The 27,173-nt window shown below is 43.4% G+C and overlaps 1 protein-coding gene across 1 annotated transcript in view; it reads right to left on the bottom strand.

The window, feature by feature from the left end:
* Positions 1-8,075: 8,075 nt before the first annotated feature.
* The window catches only part of polr1a (RNA polymerase I subunit A), a 132,660-nt gene continuing 113,562 nt past the window's right edge, over positions 8,076-27,173 (bottom strand). Inside the window, exon 34 of the mRNA XM_067982355.1 lies at positions 8,076-8,655. Coding sequence (XP_067838456.1) covers positions 8,555-8,655 — 101 coding nt within the window. The 3' untranslated portion in view covers positions 8,076-8,554. The remainder of the gene's footprint in view (positions 8,656-27,173) is intronic.

The raw sequence follows: 27,173 nt of genomic DNA, 5'->3' as shown, positions 1-27,173 counted from the left end.
CCACATCTCATGAACTAATAAAAAAAATTGCTGCCAGAGTCTCAGTAAATGAAGATATAGTTGAGATACTAGATGGGCTAAAAATTGATAAAGAAGAGGTACTGGAAAGGCTAGCTGTACTTAAAGTAGATAAGTCACCCGGTCTGGATGGGATGCATCCTCGGTTGCTGAGAGAAGGGTGGAAATTGTGAAGGTACTGGCCATAATCTTCAAAACATCCGTAGATACGGGGGAAGTGCCAGAGGACTGCAGAATTGGAAATGTTACACCCTTGATCAAAAAAGGGTGTAAGGATAAACCCAGCAACTATAGGCCTGTCAGTTCCACCAATGGTGGCTGTACCTTCAGCTGCCTAAGCCCTAAGTTCTGGAATTCCCTCCCTAAACCTCTCCACCTTTCTACCTCTCTCTCCTCCTTTAAGACCGTCCTTAAAACCTATCCCTTTGACCAAGCTTTTGGTCATATGTCCTAATATCTCCTTATGTGGCTCGATGTGAAATTTTGTTTGATAACACTCCTGTGAAGCGCCTTGGGACGTTTTATTCTGTTAAAGGCACTATATAAATACAAGTTGTGGTTGTTGTTGTTTCAGAACAAGGCAATGTAGAATTGGGGGAGGCATCACCCATGCCCAATCACCTCTCTTGTTAGGCTTTGACCACCAGCAGACCTCAGTGATTGACAGTTTAGGCTTTGATCATTCTCACATCTCAATGATTAGGAATCTTACAACACCAGGTAATAGTCCAACAGTTTTATTTGAAAATCACAAGCTTTCGGAGATTATCTCCTTCGTCAGGTGACTCACCTGACGAATGAGTTAATCTCCGAAAGCTTGTGATTTTCAAATAAAACTGTTGGACTATAACCTGGTGTTGTAAGATTCCTTACATTTGTGCACCCCAGTCCATCACCGGCATCTCCACATCATATCAATGATTGACAGTTTAGTCAATGAAAACTAGATGCCATGATCTCATATGGAAGACAATTGGTTTTCAATGTGTCCTGTTGATGCTTCACACTTCTATTGTCTAATTATTGTGTGTTAGAGACTTCCTTTATAGTCTCTTGATGATCTGGTGTGATGTTGTAGTCTTGTGGTCTGTGGCCCCTTTATCTCAGCAATGGTTTTTGCACATCAAAAACCTGTTAGAGGACTTCTGGTAGTTCCTGTTTGCAGTTTTTAAATTGATTGTCCAGATGTTCAAATGTAATATTGAAAAGCTATCTACCAGTTTCTGCCCCTCCATTGTTCCGGCTAGTCTCTGAAGTAAATCTCAGAAGAAAATGGGATCCCTTCCACACACTATGTGGATTAGGGCCGAGTTGTCTGCCTTCATTGTCCCGGCTAAGTTTTTACGAGCCAAAAGCTTGTTCTGCAGGTTTAAGGGTCAATATTAACCCTTTCCCTGAATGTCCATCATTCCCAATTGACAATATCAAAAGGGGTCTCCTGTCTTACAGTGTCTTTAGTGTACAGATACCAGACTATCCAATTCTATGGTATAAAAAGGCTCTCAAATCTCACAACACCTTTATCAAATCACCCCTTAAACTTCTCTGCTCTAAGGAGAACTTCAATTCCTCTAGTTTCTCCAGGTAACTGAAGTCTTTCATCCTTGGTACAATTCTAGTAAATCTCCTCTGCACCCTCTCTAAAGCCTTCACATCCTTCCTAATATGTGGTGCCCAGAATTGAACACAATACTCCAGCTGAGGCCTAACCAGTGTTTTATAAAGGTTTAGCATAACTTCCTTGCTTTTGTACTCTATGCCTCTATTTATAAAGCCCAGGATCCCGTACGCCTATTTAACAGCCTTACTTCCCCCAGTAACCTAGGATGCATCCCATCCGGACTGAGTGACTTTTCTACTTTGAGTACTACCAATCTTTTAAGTACTTCCTTTTTATTCTATCCATTATCGCTATTACCTTCTCTACTGTGACATTGGCAGCATCCTCTTCTTTAGTGAAGACAGATGCAAAGTATTCATTTAGTACCTCAGCCATGCCCTTTGCCTTCACAAGGAAATTTTCTTTTCGGTTCTTAAATTTAAAATTCAAAAAATCTGTAAGAACAATTTACTACCTGAAGGAATGAGACTCCAGAGTTTCAATTGTTCCCTTTCTGGGCTGCTGAGGTCGAGTGGCATTTTAGGAACATAAATCTCTTCACTAAACAGGTGCTTATGCTATTAAGTACTAGCCCTAACTTTTTGCGGTGAGTTTAATTCGTATTTATTGCACAATTACAGCAATTTCTTGAAACTCACGGGAAGGTTGAGGGCGAGCTGCCGTTTACATGAGGCTAACAGAGGAGCGGCACAAATCATCCAGCAATTTGTGGTGATTCGCAACTCATGAGGTATCTCTTCCGCCTGGCCTACTCCTGCTCCTATTTCTTATGTTCTTATATTCTCGCCACAAATGGCTGGATGATTTACACACTAATAACAGCATATGCATTAAACTCGCTGATATTTTGGCAGAAAATTCAGGGCCATTGATTACATTTTATCAATATATAACTGGTGGATACAGGATCCACTCTGCACCATGTTATAAAATATTTATATGTTGTATTTTGTGTGAAATTTTAGCTAGACCAAGTATTACAAATTTAATCTGCGTTTCTTTTAACTACTTCCTGCTGGGAATACTTTTGGCTTTTGAGCATAGGCGTCAGGAGCTAGAGCAAATACATACCAGCATCTTAAGTCACTTCCATTTACTTGCACAGAAATTGTCCCTCTTGGTTGTGAACCATTGGTGGCATATGGCAGCTTGCAGTCCCATAGGGACTGATAACGTAAGAACATAAGAAATAGGAGCAGGGGTAGGCCATACGGCACCTCAAGCTGCTCCGCTATTCAATAAAATCATGGCTGATCTTCGACCTCAACTCCACTTTCCCACCCGATCCTCGTATCCTTTAATTCCCCTAGAGTCCAAAAATCTATCCATCTCAGCCTTGAATATATTCAGTGACTCAGACTCCACAGCTCCACAGTAGAGAACTCCTAAGATTCTCAACCCTCTGTGTGAAGAAATTACTCCTCATCTCAGTCTTGAATGGCCGAACCCCTTATCCTGCGACTATGCCCCCTAGTTCTAGACTCTCTAGCCAGCGAAAACAATCTCTCAGCACCTACCCTGTCAAGCCCCCTTATAATCCTGTATGTTTCAATCAGATCACCTCTCATTCTGGTATAGGAGAGTATAGGCCCATTCTACTCAACCTCTCTTCATAGGACAACTCTCTCATCCCAGGAATTAATCAAGTGAACCTTCATTGCACCGCCTCCAAGGCAAGTATAAGGCGACCAAAACTGTATGCAGTACTCCAGGTTAAGGTCTCACTAAAGCCCTGTGCAACTGTAGTAAGACTTCCTTACTCATGTACTCCAACCCCCTTGCAATAAAGTCCAACATACCATTTGCTTTCCTAATTGCCTGCTGTACCTGCATATTAACTTTTTGTGTTTTTTGTACGAGTTCACCCAAGTTTCTCTGAACACCAACATTTAATAGTTTCTCACCATTTAAAAAATATTCTGTTTTTCTATTCTTCCTACCAAAGTGAATAACCTCACATTTCCCTACATTATAATCCATCTGCCACCTTCTTGCCCACTCACTTAACCTGTCTATATCCCTTTGCAGACTCTTTGTGTCCTCATGTGATGCCAGGCACCCGATACATCGAAATGCACCAAGTGCCAGATCCCCATACTAGAGGCACAGAGGCTTAAAGCCTACCACATGTCCAACATGCTCAGCATTTCCCAAAGCACACAGATGGAATCAAATGCTGCCAGCACTCAGAGCCTGTGCACAAATCTCGTAGAGGCCCCATAATTTACTTAAATTAGGGAGCATCCTATGATGGAACTGGAGCACAGAGTATCATTCCACTCACTAAATGCCCTGTTGGAACAAGTGTTTCAGGGGAGGCCTGGAGGTGAAGGAAAGCAGAATATTTTGCTGCAGGGTGGCCCTCTCCTTATATAGGGACATCACTTATCTTTTTCAATAGGTTTTTTTTAAACCTTGGGGGGAATTTTAACCCCCAAGAACGGGTGGGTTGGGGGCGGGGTGGTAGTTAAAATATTTTATTTTTGGAGCGCGACTGCAGCTCGGCTCCAACACGCCCACTGCCGGTCTAACGGAGGCCTGTTTGGATGTGTGCGTGTAACCCACCGGCCGCAGCTGGGACTTTAATTAGTTCAGGCTGCTGGGTATTTATAGCATCAATTAACGTCCTTGTGAGATGTTAAGTAGGTTTTTAAAATTTGATTTTTGACTGAACTTCAAATTTAACGTCTGCAGCATGGGTTTCCCCGGGCTCGTTAATCTCGCCAGTGAAAATGAGGCGAGATTCAGCAAGTTAATTTGGGTATTTAAACTTGTGAACTCCCCAACTGAATAAAAGCTGTATTATTGCAGCTGGTGTCTCAGTTTTCTCTGTCAAACGTTTGGCAGAGAATTCTTGTGTTGATACAGCTTTTTCAAAACTTTGATGCCTTTCAAACTGACAAGGTCAGGATTTGGGGGGGCGCAATGGATGGTGTTGGAGAGGACATCGGAGGAGGAAGACAATGATCACCACGGCAACGTGTGCTGTGTTGGGATCTGTAGGTGCACAAGAGAGAGGTGCACAACACACATCTGGAGAACAGCAGAGAGGGGACCTACTGAGGGGCCGAGGTCGCAGGAGGCACTACCCACTTGAGCAGGTCTACAGGCAGAGGCTGAGCTTCCTGGACCTCTCTGAAGAGCAGCGCCTACGCATGCTCAGACTGAGCTGGCAGGTGGTCACAGACACCTGCCCCTCTGGCTGGCTTCACACAGGTGCAGGGCGCAATCGATTGCGCACACCTGGCAATCCGAGGACCACCACATTTCCCCACATTATACTCCATCTGCCATCTTATTGCCCACTCACTTAACCTGTCTAAATCCCTATAGAGACTCTTCGTGTCCTCCTCACAGCTTACTTTCCCACCTAGCTTTGTGTCGTCAGCAAACTTGGATACATTACACTCCGTCCCTTTGTCGAAGTCATTAATATAGATTGTAAATAGCTGAGGCCCAAGCACCGATCCTTCCAGCACCCCGCTAGTTACAGCCTGCCAACCTGAGAATGACCCGTTTATCTCTACTCTTTGTTTTCTGTCCTTTAACCAATCCTCTATCCATGCTAATATATTACCCCAGCCCCATGAGTCCTTACCTTGTGTAACAACCTTTTATGTGGCACCTTATTGAATGCCTTTTGAAAATCCAAATATACTACATCCACTGGTACCCCTTTATTTCCTGCTAGTTACATCCTCAAAACACTCTAATAAATTTGTCAAACATGATGTCCCTTTCATAAAACCATGTTGACTCTGCCTAATCATATTATGATTTTTCTAAGTGCCCTGTTACCACTTCCTTAATAATGGATTCCGGCATTTTCCCGACGACTAATGTCAGGCTAACTGGCATTATGTAACTATCCTCCACTCACTGCATTTTGCTGGAGAAATCACCCTGCTTTTATCAGAAGTTGTTGTAGTTTCGGTCATGAGTTCTATATGATGCAGTTCATGGACTCTTTTTTAAAAACAGACTCTGTAAATAGATTTTGTTTTCTTTGCTGTTTGCTGAGCAAATAGACATTGTTTGCTGTAAAATACACTTTGCTGTGAGTCCTGCCGTAAGTCCCACCCCACCTCCAACGCATTGGCTGACATAGTGGTGTCAATAGACATTCTGCTAAACAACAGCACCAGTGGCATTCTACAGGGATCATAATATTAGCAGCTCCATAACATTCCAGAACAGGTGTCATGTCACATGTAGATTTTCAATAGGCTTTGTCTTAAGACAGAGCTCTAGCTAACAATCTCCAGAGCTCAATAGAGGGCTTTCGACCATTTCTGGCAATAAAAGCAATTAACACTGCTCATCCGTCATTTGGCTTTTCCCAAAAAATCTTGCTTATTGTAAAAAAACTTACTTTGATCTGAAGTGCAAAAACCTGCATGGGAAGGTATAATTGACTTTTAGCTCTCCCTGTTATTCAGTTTCCTTAGTTGAATCATACTACCAGGTTACATTGGCAACAGATCTCCATAGACATAGATGTGCTCTTTCATAAAAATTTCAAAGCAATCAGTTCAAAGATTTTGTAAAGGGACTATAGATTACACAATTTGGGAGGGAGAAACCAGGTCACTACAGACCTGTCAGTTTAACATTGGTTGTGGGGAAGTTACGGGAATATATAATCGGGGACAGAGTGACTGAGCACTTGGACAAGTAGAAGCTGATCAAAGAGAGTCAGCATGGATTTGTGAAGGGTAGGTCATGTCTGACTAATCTAGTTGAATTTTTTTTTTTAGGTCACTAACACGGTAGGTAAGGGAGTTTCTATCGATGTTATCTATATGGATTTCCAGAGGCATTTTATAATGTTCCACATGATAGATTAGCAAAAATGAGAATGCATGGAATTGGAAGTTTTTTTAAAATTCGTTCACGGGATGTGGGCGTCGCTGGCAAGGCCGGCATTTATTGCCCATCCCTGCGTCATGGGTTGGTAATTGGTTTGGAGGTAGGAGTCAGACAGTAAAGGGACCATTCTCTGACTGTCAAATGGTGCTCCTCAGGGATCTGTTCTGGGGCTTCAACATTTCGCCATATATATTAATGACATGGATGAAGGAATATAGAGTTGTATATCCATGTTTACAGATGACACTAAGTTAGAAGGCACAGTAAATTGTGTAGATGGGTGCAAGAAGCTGCAAAGGAACATGGACACATGAGTGGGCAAAACTATGGAAAATGGAGTTCATTGTGGGTAAGTGTGAGGTCATCTACCTTGGATCCAAGAAAGGCAAATCAGAATATTTTCTTAATTGTGAGACTAGGAGCTGTGAAGGAGCAAAGGGATTTAGGTGTCCATGTACACAAAATGAATGAAAGCTAGTGTATAGGTACAAAAAGTAATCAAAAAGGCTAATGGAATGTTGACCTTTATCTTAAGGGGGCAGGAGTATAAAGGGGAGAAAGTGATGCTTCAATTGTACAGAACCTTGGTTGGACCCCACGTGGAGTACTGTGTTCAGTTTTGGGCACCAAACCTCAAGAAAGATAGATTAACTTTGTTGGGGGTACAGTGCAGATTCACCAGAGTGATACCAGGGCTTAACGTGTTAAATTATGAAGACAGGTTGCATAAACTTGGCTTGTGTTTCTTTGAGTTTAGAAGGTTAAGGGGTGATCTAATCAAGGTGTTTAAAATGATAAAGGGATCCGATAGGGCAGTTACAGAACAAGGGGGCATAATTTTAAAATTAGAGTTCGGCCATTTAGGAGTGAAATCAGGAAGCTTTTTTTCACACAAAGGGTCGTGGACATCTGGAACTCACTCCCCCATAAAGCTGTGGATGCTGGGTCAATCAAAATTTTCATCGAAGTCGATAGACTTATGATAGGATAGGGTATCAAGGGATACGGAGCAAAGATGGGTAAATGGAGTTGTGGTACAGATTAGCTATAATCAAATTGAATGGCAGAGGGGTTGAATGGCCTACTCCTGGCTCCTATGTATGAATATAAGAAAATGAGGGACAGGAAAAGACCAGCTGGTTGATAGACCAAGTCTCATACAGACATGCTGCAACTAGAATACGTTGCTATTTTTAGTCAAGTGACAAGTTATAATACTAATTGTTCTGCTGTTTTCACGTTGCTTCTGTGTGAATTTTTTTCTTGCAATAATCTTGTTTTGTAGTTTCAGCCTGAACTAAATGAATGGTCTGTCGTCATGGTGCTTTCCTGCTCATCTATAACCCAGTCAACGCCTTCATTTTTAACAAAGTAAAACTAAAAAAAAAAATCTTATGCAACATGAAAGTTAAGCTAGTCTGGCAATGCTCTCCAGCTAGGAACTGAGGCAGCTATAGCTGGGAGGCTCTGTTAAGAATACGGTAAAAATCTGTCAAATACAGTTAAGAGTACGAAGCAAAAATGTGTATTCAATTCTATAAACGTCAAGATGGCTCCACAGCAATAATTTATTCCAAAGCCCATTTTTTATTGTCATTCTCAATGACGAGTAAAATTTAATTGAAAAAGGTTCCTGGGCCCAGTAATGGAGTTACTGCTTCCTCACCCAGCAGGACAGTAACTGCTGCAAACCAGCAGTACCTCATTTAAAACTCCTCTGGTTTGCTAATACCAGCTTCCATCGCTCAGTTTCAACTTCTAATAGACTTTGATCCATTCGTTCTTCCTGCGTATAGAGCGGGTAGGACTTTGGCTCAGTTTTTTTCTCTATCATCGGCAAGCAGCTCAAGGCAGCACAGAGTTATATTTGCTGGCTCATCACTTGCCGCCGTGAAGATGCCTGCAATGCAGACTCTTGTCTCTTTATTTGTCTCTTCTGATTCTGTATTTTACAGGATATATAAAAATATACACAACACAATTTCCCGTCCATGTCCACTTCCAACAAAACAGACTCTCTAAATCAGAGTGATCAGAAATGAGCAATCATTTAAGAGGCTGCTTCAGATCAAAAAGGCCAGTGCCGCCACGGACTACTTTCCCCACCACCAGGCAAGCTGACGGAGACTTCAATTCATCAAGAGTGCCTAAAGGGAAAAGAGGAGGGGGGTGGGGGGAGAAAAAAAAACATCATTAAAAGGAATCAATACTGGAACAAGTACTGAGCACACTAGATTTTCTTGAATCACCTTGAATAGAAGCTGTTGCAATGCCTTTTGGTTCTTGGCAAATCCTTTATTAAAAACTTAATTCCTTTCTACCCTATCAGTCTCATTCCTATAACACAGGCTTTAAAAACCCAAGCACAGTGTCACCTAACCAATACCTCTTACATCATCTTCCCTGCTACTCTTTTCTACTTGGTGAAGTCTTGTGCCACAGGCCTTGGGTTTAGCTGATCTCACCTGTAATTAGCAACTCTCAGCAGTTGCAGTGGTAAAGGGTTTATCAAATGGCTTCAGCTCATCTGAGCTAGAGAGGGGAAAAAGAAAAACACCTCAACGAGTTCCCGTTCCTGATTGTTATCCAGTGACCCCTGTTGAAAAGTGCACGTGCATGGACATCAACTGAGGACAGAATCGGGCTTGGTTGTGATGCTCCCCCCAGTCCAACAGCCGACGGACCACAAATCATGCAGGGTTTTAATGGCCAGCAAACCTGAGTACAGATACACTGAATTATTACAATACATGGGTTTTTGCTGGGCAATCTGCAACATGTAGAATATCTGAAGTACTAAATGAATATATTAGAAGAACTAAACAAAGTTAGTCATGTGTTGATCTGGTATCCCAAACAAGAGTTTCGAGAAGTTGAGATAAATCAAGTGGTGGTTAGGTGAAGCTGAGCTTGGGTTTTAAAATCTTGTAAATCACACTAGGAAGGTAAGACCAAGAGAAGTAAGAAGTTCCATAGTTTCAGGTGGTCGGATAGAAAGAGTTAGAGGAGACGGTGCAATGAGTCTTGATCTTAACACAGAAAGGATGCAAAGAGGGAAACAGTGTGCAGAATGGCCGTGTTTGCAGCTTAGGAGCAGCAATGACTAAAGTAGAATCAATAAAACAGAGGAAGACAAGCAATAATGAGAGACAGGGTAGGAGGGGGATGGAGACAAGATGTGAGAAATGGATTAACTGGCAGACTGAGCTCCGTGCGGTAATACAGCGTAACATAACAGGAAAAATAAGGGGAAAAGAAAACAGGTATCACTTGGTTGCAAAAAGCTGAGCAACATTTACTGTAGTGAAGTTCATTCTTCATTCGCCCATGGGAGACTGAGGCAATATATATTTTTTTTAAAACAAGATAGTCAAGCAAATAGTCAAGCTCATAATGCAGAACTCCACCAAGAATTTTTAAAAAAAAGTTTAAGTGCAGTAAATCTGGACGGTGTGATTCTTCCCGATTTACTGTGACAAGTGGAAAACAGGGGTAAACTAAAAAGCAGAAGGCGAGAGTGTAGGGGTGCATGAAATTCTGCAATTAAGGGTTGGAATTGCACTGCAGCAATCAAGCAGTCTGAGACTTATTTTCGATTTTGAGGTGGCATAAAAAGGTGCAGCCAGATTACAGTTGTATCACGGCCAGATGTCTCACAGATTTGACCTTGGTGGCCACTAGGAGCAAAAAGAAAACAACACATGGAAACATTGGATTCCATTGGGCAAATCACATTTCCCATTGCCTTAACTTATGCTCCAACAACCTTGGTTCAGCAAGTGATTCATTCTGGGTTTGAACTTCCTGTGAGGAAATAACAAGAGTGCATTGATAAAGGAAATGCAGTCTATATGGATTTTCAAAGGACATTTGATTAGGTGCATTTGAAGAGGAGGCTCGTTGATAAAATGGTAATAAAGGGAATGTGACAGCATGGATAGGAAGTTGGCTAAAGGACAGAAACAGAGAGCAGTGGTTAGTGTTTGGTTTACAGACCAGAGAGATACTTCGCCCCAGGGGATCACTCTCAATATATATGTGATCTGAACACAGGTATGGGGGCACAACATCAAAATTTGCAGATGGAACAAAAACAGGAAGCATGGGCAATTGCAAAGCCGACTATAAGTGACATCAGAAGGAAATAAGACAGAGAGATGTCAGATGAAATTTAATATGGAGAAATATGAGGTGGTTCAGTTTTGGGAGCAACGATGAGAGGAAACATACAGCTACAGAGTCTACAGCACAGAAATAGGCCATTCTGTCCAACTAGTCTATGCCGGCGTTTATGCTCCACACGAACCTCCTCCCTCCCTACTTCATTTAACCCTATCAGCATAACTTTCTATTCCTTTCTCCCTTGTGTTTATCTAGCTTCCCATAAATGCATTTATGCTATTTGCCTCAGCTATTCCTTGTGGTAGCACATTCTTACTACTCTTTGGGAAAAGAAGTTTCTCCTGAATTCCCTATTGGATTTATTAGTGACTATCTTATATTGATGACCTCTAGTTTTGGACCCCCCTAACAAGAGAAAACATTTTCTCTATATCTACCCGTTCAAACCCTTTCATTATTTTGAAGACCTCTATCAGGTCAATCCTCAGCCTTCTTTTTTCCAGAGAAAACAGCACCAGCCTGTTCAGCCTTTCCTGATAAGTGTACACTAAAAGACAGATGCTATCTTTTGGATGAGACATCAAACCGAGGCTTTGCCTGCCCATTCAGATGGACGTAATGAATCCCACAGCACTATTCAAAGAAAAGAGAAGGGATCCCCCCACCGTGTCTGTCAACACTTATCTTTGAAAAACAAATTAACTGGCTATTTATTTGTGAGATCTTGTGAGCAAATTGGCTGCTGCATTTGCCTACACTAGAAGAGTAAGTGCACTGCCAAGTGTTATAATAATGATTTTGTCCCCCCATCTATAATGGGGCTATTGGGCCAAAACTGATGTAAAATATACTCGGGAAAATTATGTCAAATGTACAATCAGGGAAGTGACACAGACATGCCAACTGTCGGGGTCTGCCTGCTACTCTATACATGAGGGAGGAGAATGGCAGTGCCAGGAACTCACCTTGGAGTTAGCTATTCTGAGGCTGTTAAAGACATGCATATCCTCAATGTTCCAGATTGCAATTATGGTTTCTATTCACAAGCAGGGCAGGGTCCACATGAGCCTGAAAGTGATCTGGAATCTCACTGATATCAGTGCCTGTTAAGGTGGTTCTTCAGTTGTCATGCTATGAGTATTGGATGCTTTGGAAGCCCACAGAGCAATCATAGGATTGCACAGAAATTACAACATGGCAACAGGCCATTCAACCCATGTTAAGTGTTTATCCTCCACAAGCAATAGTCCTAATCCCAAGTGCCCACCTTTTCCCATATCCCTTTATTCCCTTTCAACCGCCTATCTAATCAATTCTTAAATGTTGACATGGTCTCAGCTTCTATCACTAACTCCGGTAGTACATTCCACAGCCTTACGATTCCAATGTAAAAAAAAGTTGCTCCTGCTCTCTGTCCTAAATTTCTTACATTTCATCTTATATCTATGTAACTTCAATCTAGACCCCTCAACCACTGGAAACAGTCTATTTCTATCCATTCTGTTCCATCCCTTCATAATTTTAAACACCTTTATTGCCGCTCCATTTTTTTTTGAGTCCTTCTTCATATGTGTGTTTCTTCATACCAGCAGCATCCTAGTAAATCTGCACTGTACCCTCTCTATTGTCTCAAGATCCTTTCTCTAATATGGAGCCCAAAACTGCACACAGTACTCCAACTGTGGTTTTACTACGGTTTTATATAGATTCGCCATTGAATATCGACTTCTATAGTTTATACCTCTTTCCATAAAACCCAGTATTCCATTAGCTTTTTAATGGCCGTTTCCACTTAAGGTGCTGTATTTAATGTCTTGTGAACCTGAACCTCTCTGCTCTTCCACATCCCCATTCTTCCCCCATTAAAATTATAATGATTACTTCTATTTTTTTTAAATCAAAATGTACCACCTCACATTTACTGAAGAGAAAAGGGTTTTCCCAGTACCCCAGCCAACGAAAAACAAATTAACTGGCTATTTATCTCACTCCTGTTTGTGGGGCCCTGTTATGAGCAAATTGACTGCTGCGTTTGCCTTCATTAGAAGAGTGAGTACACTGTGAAGCATTATATAAATGATTTTTTCTTTCATCTATCATGGGGATATGGGGTCAAGATTGATATAAAATGTACTTGGGAGGTTTCATGGTACCGTTTGAAAAAGAGCAGGGGAGTTCTCCAGGTTACCGACTGGAATTGTTCCCCCAATCAATACCATTAAAAGCAGACTTACTGACTCAGCTCATTGCTGTCTGAAGGTTCTTGCTATGCATAAGATGGATGCTGCACTTGCTTACTTAACAGTCACTGCTCTCCAAAGCATTTCATTGTATGTGAAGCACTTTGAGGCATTTCTGAGAGGCGCAATAAAAAGAAAAGGCCTTGCGTTTACAGAGTGCCTTTCACAACCTCAGGATGTCCCAAAGCGCTCTACAGTCAATTAAGTACTTTTATGAAATGTAGTCACTGTCGTAATGCAGGAAACGCAGCAGTCAATTTGCGCACAGCAAGCTCCCACAAACAGCAATGTGATAACGACTAGATAATTTATTTTAGTGGAATTGGTTGAGGATAAATATTGGCCAGGACACCGCAAAGAACTCCTCTGCTCTTCTTTGAATAGTGCCATGGAATCTTCTACATCCATCTGAGAGGGCAGATGGGGCCTCGGTTTAATGTCTCACCTGAAAGACAGCACATCTGACAGTACAGCACTCCCTCAGTACTGCACTGGAGTGCCAGCCTGGATTTTGTACTCAAGTCTCTGGAGTGGGACTTGAACCCACAACCTTCTGATTCAAAGGAGACAGTGCTACCCACTGAGCCACGGCTGACTCAGTTGGCGCCTTAGAGATGCAAATATTGCTAATCTGTTACTGCTCAAAACTATGCTGATGGTGGAGGATTTCCCCAGCCTCCGCAAAGGCTGGTGAAATATGGGCCCTGCCCCAGGCAGTTGGCAAACCCATTAAATGTGGAAAGTGACTATCATGGCTTTGAAATAAAGAGACAAAGAAAATTTAACATGCATTAGACAGGCATAAAGGAAAAACAATTTCTACTGCACTGTAGTCTTGGCAGCTGCACACTGCTAGAAGCTGAAAGGCCAACTTCGTATTTCAGTCAGCCTCGGCTCAGTTGGTAGGACACTTGACTGAGTCAGAAGATTATCAGTTCAAGGCCCACTCCAGAGAGAGTGCTGCACTAATGGAAGTGCCGTCTTTCAGATGAGACGTTAACCCGAGGTGCTCTCAGGTGAACGTAAAAGATCCCATGGCATTATTCGAAGAATTGCACGGGGGTTCTCCTGGTGTCCTGGCCAATATTTATCCCTCAACTGACATCACTAAAAATCAGATTACCGGTGATTTATTTCATTCCTGTTTGTGGGACCTTATTGTGCGCAAATTGGCTGCCGCGTTTCTCTAGACTACACTTCAAAAGAGTACTTCATTGACTGTAAAGAGCTTTGAGACGTCCTGAGGTCGAGAAAGACGCTATGTAAATGCAAATTCTTCCTATTTCAAATATGACCACCACTTTAAACAAAAAAAACTATGAAACTTTAGAAATACAGGGAACATTTGTAAATAGAAGCACAAGCAAGACACATACACACTGAGACAGAGCTAATAGACACAACTCTAACAATCTGTTACAGAAACCACTTCTTCCACAAGTTTCGTACTTGTGATTAAAACAGAACATGCTGGAAATGCACAGCAGGTTGATCAGTGTTTGAAAGAGAAAGACAGGTCAATGTTTCAGAAGTGAACCATCAAAACAAAGGGTCCTACTCTCTTTCCAAATGTTAGCTGACCTGCTGTGTATTTTCAGCCTTTTATTTCAGGGTTGCAGGATTCTCCCTTTAGAACTCTTTTGTGTCAGAAGGTTGTGGGTTCAAGTCCCACTCCAGAGACTTGAGCACAAAATCTAGACTGACGCTCCAGTGCAGTACTGAGGGATTGCTGCACTGTCGGAGCTGCCACCTTTTGGATGAGACGTTAAACTGAGGCTCCGAGGTTACTCCATGTATGAGCCTAGACAGTGGCGTCCTGAATTTCCTCTGAGGTTATGCCAGTAAACCGACATACGTTAGCGATGTAATTAAGGCTTTCCGATAACATTTCAAACCATGAGAGTGAACTTAGTCATCTAAATCCCAAGAGTAGCTCTCTGCCTAGAAACACATCCTGGTTTCATTGCTATGTAGCAGCCTGGCTCAACTGATAACTTGAGCAATTAGCCTAGGCTGACACCCCAGTGCAGTAATGAGGAAAGTACCAGCTTTTGGATTGAGACAATGAACCAAGACCCTGTTTAGGTGGGCATAAAGGTTACTACTCGTAAAGAGGGCAGTTCTCCTGCTGTCCTGGCCAACATTCCTCCCTCAGACACCACCTAAAGCAGATTAATTGCTCATTTGCTGTTTGTGGAATCTTGCTACGTGCAAATTGGCTGCTGCATTTGCCTATATTACAAGATTGACTGTGCTTCAAAAGTAATTAATTGGATGTAAAGCACTTTGCGATGTCCTGAGGACACGATAAAGCACTATATAAATGCAAGTTCTTTCTCGTCACTACTATAACCTACATGGTCGTTGTATTTTCCATGTAAGTTGTAGTAGTACAATTAACTGTGAATATGCACTCAGTAAACTTACAATGTTCATACTAAAATGTCATTTACATGTGTATCAATTACTGGGGGAGGGGGGAGCGGAGCAGTGCACACTGGGCATCATTTACCATGACACTCGTTACCTACTGAGGAATTAAAAGTCTGCTCCCTCCCCCTCCGCCCCAACAAACATATAAAAGGGGAGTGAATTCATCTTGGAAACTTATATTTATTAAGAAGGCAAGTTGAAAGGCCAAGATCCACAGTGCAGGACACCACCAATGATAGTGAAATATTATTCTAACTTTGATTTCACAGTTTGATCGCTGAACCCTTCAATGAGATTACTGCCCTGTAATTACTTTTTATTTATGTAATAAAAACCCAGTGGTGTTATGTTGTTTACAGTGTTTATTTTTAAAATCAACTGCATATTTCTGTACGACCCATACTGATGCACCATGATTAACCAAGAAAAGGAACAAACTTGAATTTTATGTAGCATTTATCACATTCTCAGCATATTTCAAAGCACTTCACAACCAGCAGATTGCTTTCAAAGTGCAGTCACTGTTCTTGTATCCCATATTCACGGCCACCGCCATGACCTTGAAATCTCCTGTGGCCTCTCCACTCCTCTGACCACTTCCTTATAATCCCTCACCAATCACATTTTCTATGCACTTACAACCCCACTTCTTTTTGTGTCGGTCATTGGAAAACTCTTCCCCATCTCAGCACTTTCTAAATCCAAATTGCCTTTCCTTTTTAGCCTTCCATTCTCCAAAATACTTCTGCAGCCATTACTCTGCTCAACCACCCCCTCGCCTTCACCTTTGATGTCCTTAATCTCAGCAAAGCCTTTACTCTCTCCCATCCCAAATGATCCTCCTATTATGGCCCCCATCTTCGCTCCATCAACTCCAAGGGGCACAGATTTCAGCATACCTGACACACAACTGGTTTAGCTAACCATCATTGGATTAAGCTGGACCACATCATAGAATCATAGAATGATACAGCACAGAAGGTAGCCATTCAGCCCATCGTGCCTTTTCTGGCTCTTTGAAACAGCTATCCAATTAGTCCCACTCCCCCGCTCTTTCCCAATGGCCCTGCAAATTTGCCCCCTTCAAGTATTTATCCAATTCCCTTTTGAAAGTTATTATTGAATCTGCTTCCATCACCCTTTCAGGCAGTGCATTCCGGATCATTACAACTCACTGCATAAAAAAATGTTTCCTCATGTCGCCTCTGGCTCTTTTGCCAATTATCTTAAATCTGTCTCCTCTGGTTACCGACCCTTCTACCACTCGAAACAGTTGCTCCTTATTTACTCTATCAAAACCCTTCATGACCTCTATTAAATCTCCCCTTAACCGTCTCTGTTCTAACAACCCCAGCTTCTCCAGTCTCTCCACGTAACAGAAGTCCCGCATCCCTGGTGTTATTCTAGTAAATAGAATTGGGGAGATAAATATAAGATATGGGGCCATAAATATAAGATAGTCACTAATAAATCCAATAGGGAATTCAGGAGAAACTTCTTTACTGAGAGTGGTTGGAATGTGGAACTTGCTACCACAAGGAGTAGTTGAGGCGACTAGCATAGATGCATTTCATGGAAGCTAGATAAACACATGAGGGAGAAAGGAATAGAAGGATATGCTGATGGGGTTAGATGAAGTAGGGAGGGAAGAGGCTCGAGTGCAGCATAAACACCGGCATGGATCTGTTGGGCCGAATGGCCTGTTTCTGTGCTGTACATTCTATGTAATTCTATGTAAATCTCCTCTGCACCCTCTCTAAGGCTTTGACATCCTTCCTAAAGTGTGGTGCTAATAATTGGACACAATACTCCAACTGGGGCCTAACCAGTGATTTAGAAAGGTTTAGAATAACTTCCTTGCTCTTGTACTCTATGCCTCTGTTTATAAAGCCAAGGATCCCATATGCTTTTTTAACAGCCTTCCTTCCTGCCACCTTCAAAGATTTGTGTACGTACACCCCCAGGTCTCTCTGTTACTGCACCCATTTTAAAATTTACCATTTAGTTTATATTGCCTCTCTTCATTCTTCCTCCCAAAATGTATCACTTCATACTTCTGTGCGTTAAATTTCATCTGCCATGTGTCTGCCCATTTCACCAGTCTGTCTATGTCCTCCTGAAGTCTGTTTCCATCCTCCTCATCGTTTACTACATTTCCGAGTTTCGTTTCATCAACAAACTTTGAAATTATGCCCTGTATACCCAAGTCCAGGTCATTAACATATATCAAAAAGAGCAGTGGTCCTAATACCGAACCGAGGGACAACACTGTATACTTCCCTCCAGTCTGAAAAGCAACCATTCACCACTTCTGTCCTTTAGCCAATTTTGTATCCATGCTGCCACTGTCCCTTTAATCCCATGGGCTTTAATTTTGCTTACAAGTCTATTATGCGGTACGCCTTTTGAAAGTCCATAGACACACCATCAACTGTACTACCTTCATCAACCCTCTCCATTACTTCATCAAAGAACTCAATCAAGTTAGTCAAATACGATTTGCCTTTAACAAAGCTGTGCGGGCCTTCATTTGTTAACCCATATTTTTCCAAGAGACAATAAATTTTGTCTTGGAGCAAATGCTATCGGGCTTCACTCTCCTCTGCCAAAGCTGTCCACTACTCCAGGATCATCCTGGAGAGCAAAGATAACCACCAACTTCTTTTCTCCACTACCATCTATCTCCTTAAACCCCTCTGCCCCGCCCAATCCACTCTCAACTCCAACATCAAGTGTGAGGAGCTCAGGAGCTTCTTTGTCAGTTAACATTGAGAACATACGTTCAGCAGTCTCTGCTTTTCCCCCTCCTTCCCCTTGCTCACCAAGCCAAACCTCCCAAGCTCCTTCATGCCCTAGCCCTGAGCCTATATCTCTCTCTCCCTCGTTTCTCTCCTAACTCCCCTCATGCTTTCTCTGAGCTTATCTTGTCCATGATACCCACCTCCTGCTCTCTTAACCCCATTCCTGCTAAACTTCTGATCAACCAACTTCCCTATCTAGCCCCCATGATAGCTGACATTGTAAATGGTTCCCACTCTTCAGATATTGTCCCCCTCCCTTTCAAAACAATCGTTATCACACCCTCCTCAAAAAAGCCACCCTCGAGCAGTGTGTCCTTTCAAAGTACCTCCCCATCTCCAACCTCCCTTTTGTCTCCGAAGTTCTTAAACGTGTTGTTGCCTCCAAAATTCATGACCATCTTTCCTACAACCCCCTGTTTGACTCTCACGGCACTGAAAAGGCCCTAACCAAAGTCACAAATGGTACCTTCTGAGACTGTGGTGCATTATCCCTCCTAGACCACCCTGCAGCCTTTGACATGGTCAACCATGCCATCCTCCAATGTCTTTCCTCCGTTGCCCAGCTCAGTGGGATTGACTTTGCTTAGTTCTACTCTTAACTATCCAATTTAGCCAGAGCATCTCCAGCAATGGCTTCTCTTCCTGCCCCCGCACCGTTATCTCCGGCTCCACCCTCGGCTCCTCAACGAAGTACTTCCCTTTGACAGCACCAGCAGCAGACTTGGAGGTCAAGTTCCATATATACACTGACGACACCCAGCTCGAGAGTTCAACGAGAAGGTCGACCACCATCTTCCTGGCACTCTAGTTGCACCGAGAAGATAGTGGTGGACCATCTCCTTGAACTGTAGCACTCCTTGTGGTGATGACGCTCCCATAATGGTGTTAGCGAGGGAATTCCAGAATTTTGATCCAGTGCCAACGAAGAAACGGTGATATACGTCCAAGTCAGAATGATGTGTCGTCCCAGAGACCAAACAATAAGCGAATCATTAGTTTATCTGGGTATTCAGAAAGCCATCTCTCACCACTGTGTTGGAGAAACCATTGATCTTTGTTGGTTTGTGAGGAAGACACACAATGAGAGGCTTTTAAGAACAGAACACAGACACCAAGGGAAGTAGTCAGGCTTTTAGAAACAGGATGCTGCACAGGCAGGCAGCAAAAGACGGGGGACTGCATGGACAGTGGTTCAGCACTGGGCAAAATGCAGAGTTTAAGTTAAGTTAAGTGGGGGGTAGCATTGCATGTTCTTTACTTTGTATTATTATGCAAATCTAAGTTATACCGATTGAATTTAAGTGACTGTACGTTTCACCATCCTGTGGAATAAAGTAGCTTACGATTCGAACCAAGCTGCACCTCGCCTAGTGTTAATTCTAGCCGCCTTCGGAGTGCAAAAGACACAAGTATCGAGTCAAGATAGCAAGAGGGCCGTTACATCCGCTCGTTATGCTATTATACAAGTGGATACAGGGCACTGTAAGCCAACTTCCATAAAAGCAACACATTGAAACTGATTGGCGTCAGGCGTTCGCATACTGAACCTTCAAATGTAACAACATCAGACCTAAATTTGTAACAGCGCTCATAATACATTCTGCTGGCAAGTGCATAAACAGTAGTGGGAATTACCGATTCACAAGCTGCTGTACTCAAGTACAGGTTGGCAATTCACATATGGGTGTTTTTGCTGCTTCTCATCTTTAACATGATGTAAATGCCACATTAGGAATAGCCGGTAACGCTCTAAAAGAATCATAGAAAGTTACGGCACAGAAGGAGGCCATTTGGCCCATCATGTCCACGACGGCCGACAAAGAGCTATCCAGCTTAATCCCACTTTCCAGCACCTGGTTCGTAGCCCTGTAGGTTACGGTACTTCAAGTGCACAAAAAGTCCAAGTACTTTTTAAATGAGTTGAGGGTTTCTGCCTCTACCACCCTTTCAGGCAGCGAGTTCCAGACCCCCACAACCTTCTGGGTGAAAAAATTTCTCCTCAGCTCCAATTCTTCGACCAATTACTTTAAATCTGTGCCCCCTGGTCACTGAACCTTCCACTAAGGGAAATAGGTCCTCCCTATCTACTCTATCTTGTCCCATCATAATTTTATATACCTCAATTAAATCTGCCCTCAGCCTCCTTTGTTCCAAAGAAAACAACCCCAGCATATCCAATCTTTTCTCATAGCTAAAATTCTCCAGCCCTGGCAACCATCCTTGTAAATCTCCTCAGTATCCTCTCTAAAGCAATCACGTTTTTCCTGTAATGTGGTGACCAGGACTGTATGCAGTAATCAAGCTGTGGCCTAACCAATGTTTTCTACAGTTTTTTTTTTAATCCGTTCATGGGATGTGGGCGTTGCTGCCAAGGCCAGTATTTATTGCCCATCTCTAATTGCCCTTGAGAAGGTGGTGCTGAGCCGCCTTCTTGAACCACTGCAGTCCACGTGCTGAAGGTTCTCCCACAGTGCTGTTAGATTTTGACCCAGCAACGATGAAGGAACAGCGATATATTTCCAAGTCGGGATGGTGCATGACTTGGAGGGGAATGTGCAGGTGGTGTTGTTCCCATGTGCCTGCTGCCCTTGTCCTTCGAGGTGGTAGAGGTTGTGGGTTTGGGAGGTGCTGTCGAAGAAGCCTTGGCGAGTTTCTGCAGTGCATTCTGTGGGTGGTACACACTGCAGCCATGGTGCGCCAGTGGTGAAGGGAGTGAATGTTTAGGGTGGTGGATGGGGTGCCAATCAAGTGGGCTGCTTTGTCCTGGATGGTGTCGAGCTTCTTGAGTGTTGTCGGAGCTGCACTCATCGAAGCAAGTGGAGAGTATTTCATCACACTCCTGACTTGTGCCTTGTAAAATGTGGAAAGGCTTTGGGGAGTCAGGAGGTGAGTCACTGGCCGCAGAATACCCAGCCTCTGACCTGCTCTTGTAGCCACAGTATTTATGTGGCTGGTCCAATTAAGTTTCTGGTCAATGGATGTTGATGGTGGGGGATTCGGCGATGGTAATGCCGTTGAATGTCAAGGGGAGGTTGTTAGATTCTCTCTTGTTGGAGATGGTCATTGCCTGGCACTTGTCTGGCGTGAATGTTACTTGCCACTTATCAGCCCAAGCCTGGATGTTGTCCAGGTCTTGCTGCATGCGGGCACGGACTGCTTCATTATCTGAGGGGTTGCGAATGGAACTGAACACTGTGCAGTCATCAGCGAACATCCCCATTTCTGACCTTATGATGGAGGGAAGGTCATTGATGAAGCAGCTGAAGATGGTTGGGCCTAGGACACTGCCTTGAGGAACTCCTGCAGCAATGTTCTGGGGCTGAGATGATTGGCCTCCAACAACCACTACCATCTTCCTTTGTGCTAGGTATGACTCCAGCCACTGGAGAGGTTTACCCCTGATTCCCATTAACTTCAATTTTACTAGGCTCCTTGGTGCCACACTCGATCAAATGCTGCCTTGGCGTCAAGAGCAGCTACTCTCACCTCACCTCTGGAATTCAGCTCTTTTGTCCATGTTTGGACCAAGGTTGTAACGAGGTCTGAGCCGAGTGGTCCTGACGGAACCCAAACTGAGCATCGGTGAGCAGGTTATTGGTGAGTAAGTGCCGCTTGAAAGCACTGTCAACGACACCTTCCATCACTTTGCTGATAATGACTGATGGGGCGTTAATTGACTGGATTGGATTTGTCCTGCTTTTTGTGGTCAGGACATACCTGGGCAATTTTCCACATTGTCGGGTAGATGCCAGTGTTGTAGCTGTAATGGAACAGTTTGGCTAGTCCTGGAGCACAAGTCTTCAGCACTTCAGGCGGAATGTTGTCGGGGCCCATAGCCTTTGTTGTATGCGGTGCACTCAGCCGTTTCTTGATATCACGTGGAGTGAATTGAATTGGCTGAACTCTGACTTCTGTGATGGTGGGGATATTGGGAGGAGGCAGAGATGGAGCATCTACTCAGCACTTCTGGCTGAAGATGGTTGCAAACGCTTCAGCCTTCTCTTTTGCACTCACGTGCTGGACTCTGCTATCATTAAGGATGGGGATGTTTACAGAGCCTCCTCTTCCCGTTAGTTGTTTAACTGTCCACCACCATTCACGATTGGATGTGGAAGGACTGCAGAGCTTTGATCTGATCCTTTGGTTGTGGAATCGCTTAGCTCTGTCTATAGCATGTTGCTTCCGCTGTTTAGCATGCATGTAGTCCTGTGTTGTAGCTTCACCAGGTTGGCACCTCATTTTTAGGTACGCCTGGTGCTGCTCCTGGCATGCTCTTCTACACTCCTCGTTGAACCAGGGTTGATCCCCTGGCTTGTTGGTAATGGTAGAGTGAGGAATATGCCGGGCCATGAGGTTACAGATTGTGCTGGAATACATTTCTGCTGCTGCTGATGGCCCACAGCGCCTCATGGATGCCCAGTTTTGAGCTGCTAGATCTGTTCTGAATCTATCCCATTTAGCACGCTGGTAGTGCCACACAACTCATTGGATGGTGTCCTCAATGCGAAGACAGGAATTTGTCTCCACGAGGACTGTGCGGTGGTCACTCCTACCAATACTGTCATGGACAGATGCATCTGCGACAGGTAGATTGGTGAGGACGAGGTCAAGTAGGTTTCTCCCTCGTGTTGGTTCGCTCACCACCTGCCGCAGGCCCAGTCTGGCAGCTCTGTCCTTCAGGACTCGGCCAGTTCGGTCAGTCGTGGTGCCACCGAGCCACTCTTGGTGATGGACATTGAAGCCCCCCCACCCAGAGCACATTCTGTGCCCTTGCTACCCTCTGCGCGTCCTCCAAGTGGTGCTCAACATGGAGGAGGACTGATTCACCAGCTGAGGGAGGGCGTTAGGTAGGTGATAATCAACAGGCGGTTTCCTTGCCCATGTTTGAACTGATGCCTGATTCTAGCATAACCTCCCTGCTCTTATATTGTATACCTCGGCTAATAAAGGAAGTATCCCGTATGCCTTTTTAACCACCTTATCTACCTGTCCTGCTACCTTCAGGGATCTGTGGACATGCACTCCAAGGTCCCTTTGTTCCTCTGCACCTCTCAGTATCCTCCCATTTATTGTGTACTCCCTTGCCTTGTTTGCCCTCCCCAAATGCATTACCTCACACTTCTCTGGATTGAATTCCATTTGCCACTTTTCTGCCCACCTGACCAGTCCATTAATATCTTCCTGCAGTCTACAGCTTTCTTCCTCACTATCAACCACACGGCCAATTTTTGTGTCATCTGCAATCTTCTTGATCAAGCCCCCCCACATTCAAGTCGAAATCATTAATATATACCACAAAAAGCAAAGGACCTAGTACCAAGTCTTTCAGGACCCCATTGGAAACAGCCTTCCAATCGCAAAAACACCCATCAACCATTATCCTTTGCTTCCTGTCACTAATGCACTTTGGATCCAACTAGCCACTTTCCCTTGGATCCCACGGGCTTTTACTTTTGTGACCTCCCCTAAAAAGTACATCCCCACAGAAGGTCTGCAAGTGGACTCTCATTAGCGCTCTCATTTTAACCCTGTCAATTATCCGGCAGCTCAAGGAACAATATTTTTCCTCAGTAGGCCCTTAAAAAAAATTCAACTCCTTCACTACGATTAAATGGTTTGTATTCCTCTGTCGCCTTATTACTACAGTAATAATAATGTTATCATTCAAGCAGGAAAAGTTTTACTTCTTTCTCAATATTCCCCCCACCCCACTCTCTCTTCCCGTATGTAAGCAGTTTGTGGTGCTCTTACAGCTGGGTCAGAAAGTTGTGCATTCGAACTCCATAATAGGTGCTCAAGCACACTGTCTAGACTGACACTGCTTTTGTGTGTGTGCTTCATTGCCGAAGGTACCATCCTTTGATGAAATGTTAAACCAAGACTCTGTCTGCCTGTTCCTGTGGATATTAAAGATCCCACGCCACTGGATGAAGAGCAGGGAGTTCATTCAGTGTCCTTGCCAATATTCTGTCCTCAGATACAAAATTATGAGGGGCACAGATAGGATGGATACTAAGGAGCTTTTTCCCTTCGTTGAGGGTTCTATAACAAGGGGACATAGATTCAAGGTAAAAGGCGGGAGGTTTAGAGGGGATTTGAGAAAGAACTTTTTCACCCAGAGGGTGGTTGGAGTCTGGAACTCACTGCCTGAAAGGGTTGTGGAGGCAGGAACCCTCACAACATTCAAGAAGCATTTGGATGAGCACTTGAAATGCCATAGCATACAAGGCTACGGACCAAATGCTGGAATATGGGATTAGAGTAGACAGGGCTGATGGCCGGCGCGGACACGATGGGCCGAAGGGCCTCTATCCGTGCTGTATAACTCTATGACTCTATGATAACTGCAATAAAAGTGGACTTAACTGCTCATTCATCTCATTGCAATTTGTGGAATTTTGCCATACACAAAATGGCTATTGTGGATATCTACATTATGGTCACTGTACTTACATAGAAACATAGAAAATAGGAGCAAGAGGAGGCCATTCGGGCCTGCTCCGCCATTCAAAATGATTATGGCCGATCGTCTAACTCAGTACCCTGTTCCCGCTTTTCCCCCATATCCCTTGATCCCTTTAGCATTAAGAAATATATCTATCTCCTTCTTGAATACATCGAATGACTTGGCCTCCACTGCCTTCAGTGGTAGAGAATTCCACAGGTTCACCACCCTCTGAGTGAAGAAATTTCTCCTCATCTCAGTTCAAAATGGCATACCCCGTATCCTGAGACTGTGACCCCTGGTTCTGGACTCCCCAGCCATCGGGAACATCTTCCCTGCATCTAGTCTGTCTAGTCCTGTCAGAATTTTATATGTTTCGATGAGATCACCTCTCATTCTTCTAAACTCTAGTGAATATAGGCCTAGTCGACCCAATCTCTCCTCATATGTCAGTCCTGCCATCCCAGGAGTCAGTCTGATAAACCTTTGTTGCACTCCCTCCATGGCAAGGACATCCTTCCTCAGATAAGGAGAACAAAACTGCACACAATACTCCAGATGTGTTCTCACCAAGGCCCTGTATAACTGCAGTAAGACATCCCTGTTCCTGTACTCAAATCCTCTTGCAATGAAGGCCAACATACCATTCGCCTTCCTAACTGCTTGCTGCACCTGCACGCTCGCTTTCAGTGACTGGTGTACAAACACAACCAGGTCTCGTTGCACCTCCCCTTTTCCCAATCTATCACCATTCAGATAATAATCTGCATTTCTGTTTTTACAACCAAAGTGGATAACCTCACATTTATCCATGTTATACTGTATCTGCCATGTTCTTGCCCACTCACCCAACTTGTCTAAATCACATTGGAGCCTCTTTGCATCCTACTCACAGCTCACATTCCACCCCAGCTTTGTGTCATCTGCAAACTTGGAAATGTTGCATTTAGTTCCCTCATCCAAATCATTGATATATATTGTGAATAGCTGAGGCCCAAGCACTGATTCCTGCGGCACCCCACTAGTCACTGCCTGCCACCTGGAAAAAGACCCATTTATTCCTACACTCTGTTTCCTGTCTGTTAACCTATTCTCAATCCATGCCAGTATATTCCCCCCAATCCCATGTGCTTTAATTTTGCACACTAACCTCTTGTGTGGGACCTTATCAAAAGCCTTCTGAAAATCCAAGTACACCACATCCACTGGTTCTTCCCTATCTATTCTACTAGTTACATCCTCAAAAAACACGAGTAGATTTGTTAAGTATGATTTCCCTTTCATAAATCCATGCTGACTTGTCCAATCCCATTAATGCCTTCCAAGTGTTCTGTTATCACATCTTTTATAATAGACTCTAGCATTTTCCCCACTACTGATGTTAGGCTAACTGGTCTGTAATTCCCTGTTTTTTCTCTCCATCCTTTTTTAAATAGTGGGGTTACATTTGCCACCCTCCAATCTGTAGGAACTGTTCCAGAGTCTATAGAATTTTGGAAGATGATCACCAATGCATCCACTATTTCTAGGGCCACTTCCTTTAGTATTCTGGGATGTAGATTATCAGGCCCTGGGGATTTGTCAGCCTTTAGCCCCATTAATTTCCCTAGCACTATTTTTTTTTACTAATACTGATTTCCTTCAGTTCCTCCCTCTCACTAAACGCTTGGTTCCCTAACATTTCTGGCAGGTTATTTGTGTCCTACTTTGTGAAGGCAGAACCAAAGTATGTGTTTAATTGTTCTGCCATTTCTTTGTTCCCCATTATAATTTCCCCCATTTCTGACTGTAAGAGACCCACATTTGTCTTCAGTAATCTTTTTCTCGACATATTTATAGAAGCTTTTACAGTCAGTTTTTATGTTCCCTGCTAGTTTACTCTCATACTCTATTTTTCCCTCTTAATCAATCTCTTTGTCCTCCTTCGCTGAATTCTGAACTGCTCCCAATCCTCAAGCTTGCCGCTTTTTCTGGCAATTTTATATGTCTCCTCTTTGGATCTAATACTATCCCTAATTTCTTTTGTAAGCCATGGTTGAGCCACCTTTCCTGTTTTATTTTTGCACCAGACAGGAATGAATAATTGTTGTAATTCCTGCACACTTTCTTTAAACATTAGCCATTGCCTATCCACCATCATCCCTTTTAGTAAAGTTCCCCAATCTATCACAGCCAACTCGCACCTCATACTTTCATAATTTCCTTTATTTAGATTCAGGACCCTTGTTTCGGATTCAACTACTTCACTCTCCATCTTAATGAGGAATTCTATCATGTTATGGTCGCTCTTCCCCAAGGTACCCCGCACAACAAGATAGTTAATTAATCCTTTCTCATTGCACAATACCCAGTCTAGGATCGCCTGTTCTCTAGTTGGTTCCTCAACGTATTGGTCCAGAAAACCTTCATGTACACACTCCAGGAATTCCTCCCCCACAGTATTATTGCTAATTTGGTTTGACCAATCAATATGTAAAGTCACCCATGATTATAGCTGTATCCTTCTTGCATGCACCTCTAATTTTCTGTTTAATGCCCTCCCCTACATCTCCACTACTGTTTGGGGGCCTATAGACAACCCCAGCCAACGTTTTACTTGATAGTAATTCATTGAACATGAAACG

Source organism: Heptranchias perlo, chromosome 1 (assembly GCF_035084215.1).
Source record: "Heptranchias perlo isolate sHepPer1 chromosome 1, sHepPer1.hap1, whole genome shotgun sequence".
Lineage (NCBI taxonomy): Eukaryota > Metazoa > Chordata > Chondrichthyes > Hexanchiformes > Hexanchidae > Heptranchias > Heptranchias perlo.
The sequence above is the reverse complement of the archived record's forward strand: the minus strand, read 5'-3'. Positions and strand labels throughout refer to the sequence as shown.